This window comes from Mirounga leonina, unplaced genomic scaffold (assembly GCF_011800145.1).
Source record: "Mirounga leonina isolate KUSES-001 unplaced genomic scaffold, KU_Mleo_1.0 Mir_109, whole genome shotgun sequence".
NCBI classification, from domain to species: Eukaryota; Metazoa; Chordata; class Mammalia; order Carnivora; family Phocidae; genus Mirounga; species Mirounga leonina.
The window spans coordinates 2,038,715-2,051,071 of NW_023270244.1; the positions used below are offsets into that span (position 1 = coordinate 2,038,715).

Here is a 12,357-nt window from a genome sequence, read left to right on the forward strand (position 1 = left end):
GGACTCAGAAATAAAATTTCATTTGAATAAAGTAAAATTAAGGGAAATGGCTAGATTTAATTTTTTTAATTGAAAAGAAAAATTAAAGACCTGGGAATAGTACCAGAACAGGCAAGAAATTTTTATGCACCAATGCTCTAATTCTTTTCCTTTCTAACACTGTGTTTTCCAACAAAAAATAGATATACCATTTTGCTCAGGAAAAAAATTGACTAATGACTTACAAATATACATCACATATACTCACTAATGAAGTCTTCAGAAGACCAATATTTTATACATATGAAGCTTGTCGATATGAATTTATAACTCCAAATAATAAATGTAATGTTCATTTAATAGGATAAAGAAAAGTGACTTTTAGATTACTTACCCAGAATGAACAGGACTTGAGACAAGATTGACATTGTCCAAGGTATCTGCAGCCCAGCTATAATGTCTTAGAGAATCTGAGTCAAATTCTCTCGTGAATGTTAGATGCTACAAAATAAAATGATATATGCCATCAACAACCCACACAAGACACAGTTTCTCTGTATCTACAAAATACACCTGTATGTCTCTGTAAGTCCAGATAGTCAAAATAAACAATTTGTACTAAAGGTCTATAGGTCTCTATTGAAGTTTCAAGAATAGGAACCAAAGTTTATTGATATGTTGTATTATTACAATCTTTTAAGAAAGCATCTTGAGTAACTGGCACGGCAAAAGGAATATCACAGATTTCAAATGGGAAGTAGACATAAAGCACGTCTGCTGATTACTATAGTATGATCATCGGCTTGAAGAAAGGCATTTGAGATGTGACCTGAAAAGCAACTTTTCCATGAAACACAGTATACAACTGATTGCAAAACTATGATTATTTTGACTTGGGTTTTGACATTATTTTCTTGAAAATGAACAATGTGAGTCTGTCAGTTCAAGGAAAGTAACTGATGGCAGTAGTTGCTAATGATAAAATTTGAGTTTTCAAGCAAAAATTAGAATTTCAGAAACTTTATGTCCACCTCTGAGATGAGCTCAGTGGTGATATTAACAAATGCAATACATTCGTTTTGGATAAGAAACGGGTATCAACAATATGAAGATTTGCATAAATTAGTAAAGCAATATTTTCCAAATCGCCAATGAACGATGTTCTATCAACGAAAGGTACATTCGATGTGGAAATGCTAACCATGATTTTAACGACTTGAACACATCTCCAAATTCATCTTACAATTTTAAAATTCTTTCCCGTATCTGAAAAAAAAAAAAATCTTGGTGACTTTTGTTTTTCCAAGTGGGTCAGGGCAGCTAGCAGAAGCCTACTAACCACCAGATAATTCCGGAAATGGGCTCGGAGTGCAGCAGAGCACAGCTGAGGCACAGGAGGAGCTGAGGGGCTGCCCTCGGAGAAGGGGAAGACCCTGAAGAGTTGAGCGGACTTTTTGTTGCCATTTTTAACTTGGGTGCCTTCGTCCATTATCCGTGCAGACAGAATTGGGGCTTTGTACCTCCTATAGGCCACCACGGGTTAGTAGAAAAACCAAGGGGGTTTTGGTGGAGATTTGGGCGGCTACAGATTTCTGTGAAGAACATTTGCTGAATTCTGGGGCTGTGCAGAACAGACAGCTAAAAACCTAACTAGATAATCTCTAAAAGGCACAGTGGTGCTTCTTGGCAGTTTCATGAGGAAAAGATTGAGTTTGGGACTCGTCAAGGGACAGGGTCACGCAAGATTCTCACATAAGGATCCTCACAAAGGCCAGGGACAAACCCGAGGTAGTTTGAGTTTACCAGGGCTGCAAACGGTTTTTGCCTCATTGCAGCAAAACCTTGACTGCATGGAAACAATCAGCCAGCACTCTATCTGCCGAGCAGAGGCAGGGAGCACGCTCTGTGGAGAATTACATCATCATCGGGTGTGTCGTGCCTACAATTTTTTATATATCATGTCCGGCACGCAGAGAGAAACTGCCAAGCATGGCCAGAGCACAGGAACAAAAACAAAATAAAAGAGATACCATAAACAGATTCCCAGGTCATCCTACATTTTGAAGTAAGCAAATAAGAACTTCACAACAGCTATGATTAGTATGTTGAAGAAAATAGAGGAAAAAATGGAGGAAAGAAATTAAAAGGTGGATGATTTAACAGAGCCCTGGAATATATGTAAGAAATCAAATGGGCATTTGTTCACTTGTAAATACAATGTCAGTTCTTGACAAGACACGACAGAAAACAGGATTCGAAAATTGGAAGTATAAACGGAAAAATGTACAAAAGAAAGGATTTTTGTTTTTGTTTTGTTTTTTAAAGGTTTTATTTATTTATTTGACAGAGACACAGCGAGAGAAGGAACACAAGCAGGGGGAGTGGGAGAGGGAGAAGCAGGCTTCCTGCCGAGCAGGGAGCCCGATGGGGGGCTCGATGTGGGGCTCGATCCCAGGACTCTGGGATCATGACCTGAGCCAAAGGCAGATGCTTAACGACTAAGCCATCCAGCCGCCCCAAAAGAAAGGATTTTGAAAAAGAACGGAAACTACGTGTTTTCCCACGTGTAACTGGACTCTGGGAGGAGAAGAGTAGGACAGAAGCTGCCTTTGAGGAGGGAAGAGCTTTCCTTTACTGGTCCCCAGTCAGACAGGGACAGAGCCTCCAGGCAGAAACTGGTAAGTCTTCTCCGGGATTTCCCAGTGACTTAGGATTCACTGGGAATTGTGATTTCCCAGTAAAATGTCCCTGGCTTTTTACTTGAGTAGAGATCATGGATGGCAAGCTCTCCACCATGTGGAGGGCTTCCAGTGAGCTCAGTGGTGATCGAACAGCCAAGAGTCACCGCACAGTTGAGAAGTACCTAATATGAGGAATAAAATAAACAAGCAAACAGAACAAAAGAAAATTGGAAGAAACAGGGATTTTAGGGAGAAGAAAGCTTAAAAATTTTCACTGATGTCCAGAGAATCTTCTTACGCTTATAAAGCAATAAAATACTAAACCCAAAACAAAACAAAAAACCCAGAGAAAAAATAACTCATAGAAAATAACAAATATCAGAGCATTGAAGTTGAAAAAATATCTAGAGGTTGGGGGAGACTTTCAAATGCAGAGGATAGGAGAACACACAAGAAAGCAGAGGATTATTTCAGGAATTTCAAATCCATTTCCTTTCTCAAGAAAAAAAAAAAAAAGTTCCAGGAAGAGAAAATAGTGAAATAGAGAAGAAATCAGAAATACTTCAAGAAACTTCCCTAGAGCAGAAGACCTGAGTCTCCAGAGTAAAAGGACCCACTTGAGTGACCAGCACTATGAATATAAATTCACTATAGCACATCATCATGAAGTTTCAGAACTTGGAGACAAAGAAAGAGCCTACAAATTAAGAGAGGAAACATGATCACAGATGGCAGACTTCCCTCAGACTTTTAACAGCAAAAACTGAAGTTCAAGGCAATGGAGCAATTCCTTCAATGTTCTAAGAGGAAATGATTTTCAACCTAGAATTCTAAAACCAGCCAAAAAAAAAAGGTGTGAAAATAAAACTAAGATATTTTCAGAAATATAAACCGCCCCCCAAAATACATTTCTCATGAACCCTGTAAGGAAACTATTGGAAGATGTACTCCATCAAAATGAAGGATTAAACCAAGAAAGGGGGAAGACACAGGGTCTAATATAAGAACATAGGGAATTTTCATGGTGACAGTGAAGGAAGACCCAGGAGAACATCCATGCAGTGGGCCTGCAAGGAACTTGACACGTAAGAAAGCTCAAAGAGAGATGAATTAAGCAGATGAAATTTATAGAACACCTGACGAGTGTGAACATATTAGAGGAGATTGGCACAACTGGGTTGGAGTTTGGGGGGTGGACTAGGGATACATAAAGAGAACACCAAGCAAATGAAAAAAACTCTAGGGAAAGCAAAATATTGTGCCCAAAAGCAAATGTAGTCATAATACACTTCACATCTGTGGATAACATTTACATAAGTATAATAATAGAAGCACTAAATACTGGTGTAGCCAAAATAAAACACAACTGTTTTGGGAAAGTGGGGGGATGGAAAGCATGCATGGTGGGAAGGAAGAGGTATTCAAAAAATAAAAACTTCATCTTCCATTTTGGAAAGTCAATAAATAATTCCTGAAATGGGCAAAAGCCAACAAGAGGCCACATATACATATTATTTAGAGACACAGAAGCACTTACAAGATTGATCAAAAGGCACTCTAAGCAGTTGTCTCTGGGGAGGAGAAATTGGAGGCTGAAGGTGTATATGGGGATTCTTCTTCTTTCCTAATGAGTACATCTTATAAAATGACATGGCTTATTTATTTGTGTAACTTTGATAATAAAACATAAATTTAAAAACTTACTGTGAATTACAAAGATTTTTTAAAAGGCCTTGAAATCAAACTGGAAAAGAGTAAGAGGCCACAATAGTAAGGTCCTAACCCCACAAGAGCAACACATCATCAGTTTAAAAAGTTCCCTGATTCTACATGGATTAACTAAAGATTATGTGTTGGTGTTAGTCTGGCCTTATTTACCAATTTTACTGACTTTTGTAGACCCCAACCAACTAACCTTCAGAATAGGGCAAATGTTAATATAAAGTGGGTGGTGATGCTCACTTTAATTTTTTAGCAAACTATATATAATTCCTACATTGGGGGCCCTGAGGTCACTTTTCACAATGGACCCATTAAAAAAAAAAAAAAGTTCTAATAAATAAGTAATACCGCTCCTCTTTGGTAATTACAGTAAATTATTTACCTTTGGTACTCTTAGCAACATGCACTGGCAACATTAATTATTGAAACAATGAATTATACCACGCAAGAAGGTATCACCGCCATCATGTACTATTTATGGAGGCGGGAGCGTGCCAGCACCTGGATTCCAAGTCCCTGCCAGTCCTTCCTGACTCCTTTACCCTCCAAAGTCTCTGCCACTCACTGAAACTTTGTCATCACACAAATGAACAAGTGTATAATGAACAAATACACTTGGTTAGAATGACGACCTGTATACCCCAATAGTTGTCCCAATTTTTTTTTTCCCAGAGAGGTTTGCTTAGGTTTATGAGCAATAAATGAGACCTACCAATTTTAATAAGCTAAACACAAAGAGCTTGCTCTTCCTGTGCTGCATCCATCTAAACACAAAATAAGGCAATTTGACAGAGCCTATATTTTTTATAGAAAGAGACTGAATTTGTAGCTTCACTTCTTAGCTCCCTGTCTCCTAATACTTATTTCTACCGATTAGCATTTATTTAAAACTGAAATGTCAAATTTCACCTGTTTATTTATTTTAATAAACAATATGAATTCCAGAATGTTCTGATATGTTATTGTGAATAGCACTGTGGTACCAGTGAAAAGCTTTTCCTCTATTTGGTTACTGAACAATTAGACATTTAAAACAATAAACAGGATATCACATTATGGTGATGGTTAAAAAAGATGAACTAGATTGGCTCTTAAGCTTGCCACAGCAAGGAGGGGTGTTCACAGGGTTTAATGGAATAAGTTGACAGCCTTAGATTTAAAAATCGCCTTTGCAACTTGTTAATGGAGAACATATCATTCCCACTCATGAGTTTTCCATTTTGGAAAGGCAACTCAGTTGTATAACTGCGAGCCTCTTCCTATCCCTTTATATTCACTCTGGCCCTGGAGATGTGGAATGACTTATTTGTCCCGTAGATCTGGGAAAGGGAGCTGGGAAGGCTGGCCGGTAGATCTGGGAAAGGGAGCTGGGAAGGCTTTGCTCAAACCCAACGTTCACTCTCTTGGGCTTGAGCTTGGTCCCAGAGAGCGAACATGCCCCTCTTGTCCCCGAAGCTTACTTCCTTGAAGGGTATGCCTGCCCCGGGGGTTGGTGATGTGGGCCACTGGGGAGGGGATGTGCCTATTTCAGGGGTTCAGTTAGCAGGCCTAGTTGGCTCAGACATTCAGCCAGCCCTCAACCTGGCCTCCATCAGGAATAAAGGCAATATTCCGTCTTTGACCTTTCCTTATCTTTCTTTATTGAAAGCCCTTTTGGAGATGCCCCAACATGGCTTCCGGCTTCATGATCCTAAGTGTGTTTCTTAGCTTTTTTCAGTCTTAGTTTCTTCATTTGCAAACTGAGGGCTGGTTACTGTGGAGATTAAATAAAAATGTACATCAAAAATCCGGCACTGAGGCCAGTGTTGGTGTGGAGTCATATTAATGTTTCTTTCTATGTGTAGTCATTTCTGCTTTTCAAAGGACTTTCATTTATATTCGCTCATTTGCTAACATGTGATAATTTGGGGAAAGCACAGCAAAAACAAACTGTTCCAGTGCCAGCACAGGACCTTTACAGTTATGCACACAGCGGGCGGATGTCCAACCAGTGGTGCCCCTTCGGTTACAAAACCGCATCTTGTAAATGTGCAGGACTCACTTATTGATTCAAAAATGCTTAAATTCCTATGCTAACAAGAGCAATACCAAAACTTCCTGTGTGTCAGCTGTGTCGAGCACTGTCCTAGACCTTTACAGTCATTTATTCTCTGAATCCTCAGCACCTAGTCCCACTAGGAGTCATAGTATACCCATTTCCCAGATGAGGAGACTGAAGTTCGGAGAGAAACTTCAAAAATTGGATGACACAAAATCAACACCCTGCACTGGGCAGCTCTCGTGGGACACTGTGTTAAGGAAAAATTCACTCTGACTTAATAAGACCTTTTACGCCCACATCAAAAATGATATGAAGAATAAGCACACCATTTTTCATCTTGGAAGTGATGTCAAGGACCCTGTTAAAATCAAAATGCACATTATTCAATAGAGTCCAAAGCCTGACTAATGATGATATCACTGTCTCCATGAGCTTAATACTTTCCAAAAATAGTTTCTCACTAGCCCTATTCATCAGAGGAAAGAGAAGAGCAAGTACACACTGGCTTTACAAGAGGACACACCCAAATGCCCAGGTCTGGAAATAAATGTCCGGGCACAGAAGAAAAGAGGCAGGGGGCCAGAGGTGTATACACAAGGAAAAGAAAGAACAACCCAACTAACTTCAGCATTAGATACTTCTCCAGGCTGCCAACTGTCAAACCCCAGTACAGGATGACACCAGGGAAGGTCCTTCTCTGTCTGCTCTGCTGCCCCCGAGAGCCAGCGGAAGGCAGTCCTGTAGATTAGCTGGTGGCCTTGACGCGCTATGGTCAACAGCACCAGGTAGACCGCATACTATCAGATCACATACAAAACCCAGTGCATCTATCTAAAAAACTGTAAACATGGTTTACTTGAGAAACAGCTGGCTGATGGCACCAGACTGGGAGCCCATGAAAGGAAAGGCTTGCAAAGATAATGTTACCCCCTGGCCACAAACTGGACAGGACCAGGACAGGGGAACCCATGTGGTGTCAGTTCCCTTAGACCAAGAATACATGAGGTGGGTTTGACTTCGGCTATATCACTTCACTGCCCAGTGAGTGACAAGTCAAACCCCTCACTGAACCCCCATTTTTGCATGAGGGTAACTGGCAGATGAGATCACCTGTCCCAATTCACTGTGAGAATGGAATGACACAAGTATTGTGAAAGTGATTTGAAAATTCTAAGGAATAGTGCAGAGGACCATAGGGGAAGGGAGGGAAACCTGAACGGGAAGAAATCAGAGAGGGAGACAAACCATGAGAGACTCTGGACTCCAGGAAACAAACTGAGGGTTGCAGAAGGGAGGGGTGTGGGGGGACGGGGTAGCCGGGTGATGGCTTTAAGGAGGGCACATGTTGGGATGAGCACTGGGTGTAATACGCAATTAATGAATCGTTGAACACTACATCAAAAACTAATGACTAATATGCTGGCTAACTGAACGTAATAAAAAAAATAAAAGTGAAAATTCTAAATTGCTATGCAAACAGAAACACAGATTATAATAATCCTAAACTTCCTAGAGTTTTTATAAGTGGAGATAATTAATTTCTTAAATTGATAGAACATTACAGCCCTCTATAGAGCTTTTAGGAGAGCATATGTCTTTTTTTTACAAATTTTTTTTTAAAGATTTTATTTATTTGACAGAGAGAGACACAGCGAAAGAGGGAACACAAGCAGGGGGAGTGGGAGAGGGAGAAGCAGGCTTCCCGCCGAGCAAGGAGCCCGATGTGGGGCTCGATCCCAGGATCCTGGGATCATGACCTGAGCTGAAGGCAGATGCTTAATGACTGAGCCACCCAGGCGCCCCAGGAGAGCATATGTCTTATCAGTCTGCAGGAAACAGCCTGCTGGATTCACAAACAATGGTGGGGTTTGGGCTGTGACAAATACTTGTATAAATACCAACTTTTCCCATGGTGAACATGCTTTGTCAGGTCTGCCACGCTTGGTGTATTAGAGCGGCAGCCTAGTGGTCAGCCACAGAATCAGTTAAGTAGCCACTGGACCTAAATTCTAGCCTCAGCTCTATCACCTAGTGTCACCTGAAGTGACACTGGGCAAGTGAAATACTCCTCTCAGCCCCAGCTTCTTTGTCTGTAAGTGGTAATGATAGTACCTAGTCCACAAGGAAGCTGAAAGCAGGAGTGAGATGATCCATTAATAAAATGCTGTGGCAGGTACTACAATAAGTATTCTAAGTATTGTGATCTACAGCAGACAATGAGTGAAATGGCAAACTGCTACGGGTCTGTTTGGACATCTAGCACAACTAGTTGCAAATATTCTTTTAAGGAATGGATTCCATCTTAAAAGAAAAGTTTAATCCATACTCACTGACAATAGAACGGTGGTTACCAGAGGCTGGGGGGTGGAGGAAGAGGGGGCATATTGATTAAAGCGTACAAACTTGCAGTTATAAGATGAGTAAATTCTGGAAACCCAATGTATAGCATGGGGACTGTGGTCAATAATAATGTATTATATTGTTGAAATTTGCTAAGTGAGATCTCAACTGTTCTTACTATACACATAAAAATGGTAAGTACAGGAGGTGATGGATTTGTTAATTAGCTTGATTATGGAAATCATTTTACAATATATATACATATATCAAAACATCATGCAGTACATCTTAAAAAAAAATGGATTCCACAAAAGAAAACCTGATTTAAGCAGAAAATAAAATAACAATTAAAGGCTTACTAAAGCAGGTCTTTTTTCCCCTCAAGTATTTCTTTTCTTGAAGTCAACTATTATCACCCCTAACATTTATTTGAGTCTAAAATGCAAACCATAGAAGCTGAGTTCTTTGGGATTTCCAAATCTGATTGATTTCAAAATAATTTATTTACCAAATTCCACAAAAGAAGGTGAATCAAGGTCATCACGGAAGCTGTTAACACAACATCCAGCTCAAGACATCTAAACTGTTCTACCTTAAGTAAGTCACAACACCAACCTGTCAGCCTTGAAAAAAAAATGCATGATCTTGCTGACCAATCTGTGAGAGGTGTTGAATGATCACCTGAGTAATGCTGGCAAAGCACTCCAAAGAGAAAAAGCAGCATATTAAATGTCACTAGTCGAAGGTGTTTATCTTCCAGGGGACTATCTCTAGCAAATCTTTAATCCCAGGCTGGCTACCTTCTACCACCAGGCACATTTCTGAGAGCCCCTTAGAATTACCTTCAACACAAGAACAGGAGGACTAATCTGCTGATGTGGGGAAAGGGGAGGTGCAGGAGGAAAATGGAGTGGGGGGCAGAGAAGGAAAAACTGAGCGTTAGCATAACCAGCCTTTGGGATTAGGCAATCTTCTTTTCTGTTGCTGAGATAAGTGGCAATTGCTTAGGTCTTAAAGTGACAGACGTGCAATTTCTCCTGAAGAACCCTCCAATTCACATTTGACTTGCTAACACATCAAGTGGTACATAGCACTTCATATGAGCTCATATATATATATGAGCACTTCCCACTCACATATATACGAGATCATGCTTAGCCTAAAAAAGACCAAGTCTAACCCGAAGGATCTGGAGTCCTGGGCTGTTAGATAAATGAGAGAGTTACGAAGTGGCACGTAAGACGGCTGCCTCCAGGTACGGGGAGGCTCGAATAAAGCCTCCAACAGAGGACAGAATGACCCCTCAGCTCCCATTCAAACAGCCAGAGCAACCGTCACATACTCCTTTAGTTCCACCTTCTCACCTGGTCAGTAGTAGAAGCCCTGCCACTCCTCCCCAGAGACATAAGCCACGTGGGCAAATCTGGTCTGAGAGAGGAAGACTGCAAAACCAAAGCAACCTCCTGAGCCTCCTAAGAGAGGGACAGGGCCTCGCAGCTGCCCCATTTCTCTTTTTTCGTGGAGGCACTGTCCCCACAGCAACGGAATTGAAAGGAAATGGAAGGCACTCACTGCTTAGTGAGCAATTAGCAAAGAATGCTTTTCTAATAGTTTTTGCTTAGAACACCCAAATTTATAGCTGTTCTCTTAAACTATAGCTCATTTTCTTATTTTGTTAAGATTACATTCCTTTAGCTCTAGAGAGAAAGCATAAAATAGAATCTCACGATTGAATGGCACTTTAAGATGCTAGAAGACTTTCTATGTTGCCCTTGATATGTGGTTGTTCATGTCAGGTTTGACCACCACCAATATAAGCACATCAGTGAGGCCCCAAACCCCAATTAAACTGGCTTAAGACACTCCCTGACTCCCAGGGGTGGGAGGAGATTGAGATTAATTCACTGCTTTATAGAGCAAGAAAGTCTGGGAGGGACTAACTTTAGGCATGGCTGAATCCAGCCATGGCTCAAAAGATGACAGGAATTGCTTGTTTTCATGCTCCATCCTTAGCAGCTTTGGGTTGACACCATCTTTAGAACTTAGCAACCCCAAAAGGCTACAGAAAGTCTCAAATTTGAGCCTCATTAGACTGGCTTAGATTTTACATTTCAACCTAAAATAATCACTGTAATCCAGGAAAAGGAAAGCTCTGAATGGCCAAGTTTGGGGCCCGTCCTTGGAGGAGAGGCAGGGATTTCTGACGCTTCTAAATGACATTGAGAAACAGATGGGGATACAGGTTTGACCATCAGATCCTGTCTGCTACTGAAAAAAGTGGAAACCAACCCATGTCCCTAAGTGATTTCTGTTCTTCTCCTATTCTTGGATAACTACCAGAAATCATGCTGAATTAAATGTTTCTGCTTGCTGTGTACCATACATCCCATGGTCTTACAAACACTTCTAGGATCATTCAAAGGAAGTGTAACTAATTGGTTAGCCTGCAAAACATTTTTAGACCACTATCATGCCTTCTACCTCATATCTACGTGAAGGTCAAGTATTTCCATTCCTTTAATGATGCCTTACATGCCATGACTTTTAGCATAATAATTTTCTCCATAATTTTTATAACGTTGCTGAATATAAGTTGTTGGTTCCTTTTAAATCACATTAAATAAGAAATTTATTATTAGAATTTGGCATAAGCATAATAGAGAACACGTGTCTAAATATAAACTTTCATGCTAAAAAACGGATAAAAATGGGGCACCTGGGTGGCTCAGTTGGTTAAGCATCTGCCTTCGGTTCAGGTCATGAATCCAGGGTCCTGGGATGGAGTCCCCCATTGGGCTCCCTGCTCAGCGGGGAGTCTGCTTCTCCCTCTCCCTCTGCCCCTCTCCCCTGCTCTCTCGCTAACTCTCAAATAAATAAAATCTTTTCAAAAATTTAAAAAGGATAAAGATGATGGTACCACATCCTTATTAAAAATACTAACAAGTGTGACATCTTAGAGAACAGAGTATAAAGTCTGAGGGCTCTCTGATGGCTCTTTTCACATACGAAGCAATGCAGATGGACAGCCTCTAAGGAAGCAGCCTGGAGCCACATGACCAGTGACTCGGCCATTTACCCCCTGCGTCCCCTGGGATGAGTTACTTAAGCTGACTGTGCCTCAGTTTCTTCACCTTTTTAATGGAGCCAAGAAACGATCTCAAAGGGTTTTTGTGAAATGTAAATGAGTTGATACCAGTAAAACACTTAAAACAGTGTCTTGCACACAGTAGGAGCTCATGAACTGTTTTCACCACTGTCACCATAAGCACCACCACACCTCCTGACACAGTGTCTCCTGAATGTTATTCCATTTAGATCATGAGGACTGGCTGGTGTGGATCATATACAGCAATTACATAAGCCATACCAAACAGTTGCTTTCAGTAATTATGTCAGAAGAAATGAAAGAACCAGTCTATTGTATTCATCCTAGACAACCCGGCTTCAGTTTGTAATCATCCCTTGTCTTTGTTACCTTCTCTGTGGAAAAGAATGTTTCCAAGCACAGATCTTGTTCCAAGACAGTCTGACAGGCACAAATCAGAGCTTATAAAACAAATACATTTTGTTTTATGATCAATATACAAAAAGATC

At 40.6% G+C, this 12,357-nt stretch overlaps 1 protein-coding gene across 2 annotated transcripts in view; it reads right to left on the reverse strand.

The window, feature by feature from the left end:
- Nucleotides 1–12,357, reverse strand: part of LOC118019981 (ankyrin-3) — a 331,347-nt gene that overhangs the window by 77,492 nt on the left and 241,498 nt on the right. For both annotated transcript variants that reach the window (XM_035019746.1, XM_035019738.1), the window contains one exon: nt 374–480. In XM_035019746.1, the coding sequence (XP_034875637.1) occupies nt 374–480 (107 nt within the window). The remainder of the gene's footprint in view (nt 1–373; nt 481–12,357) is intronic.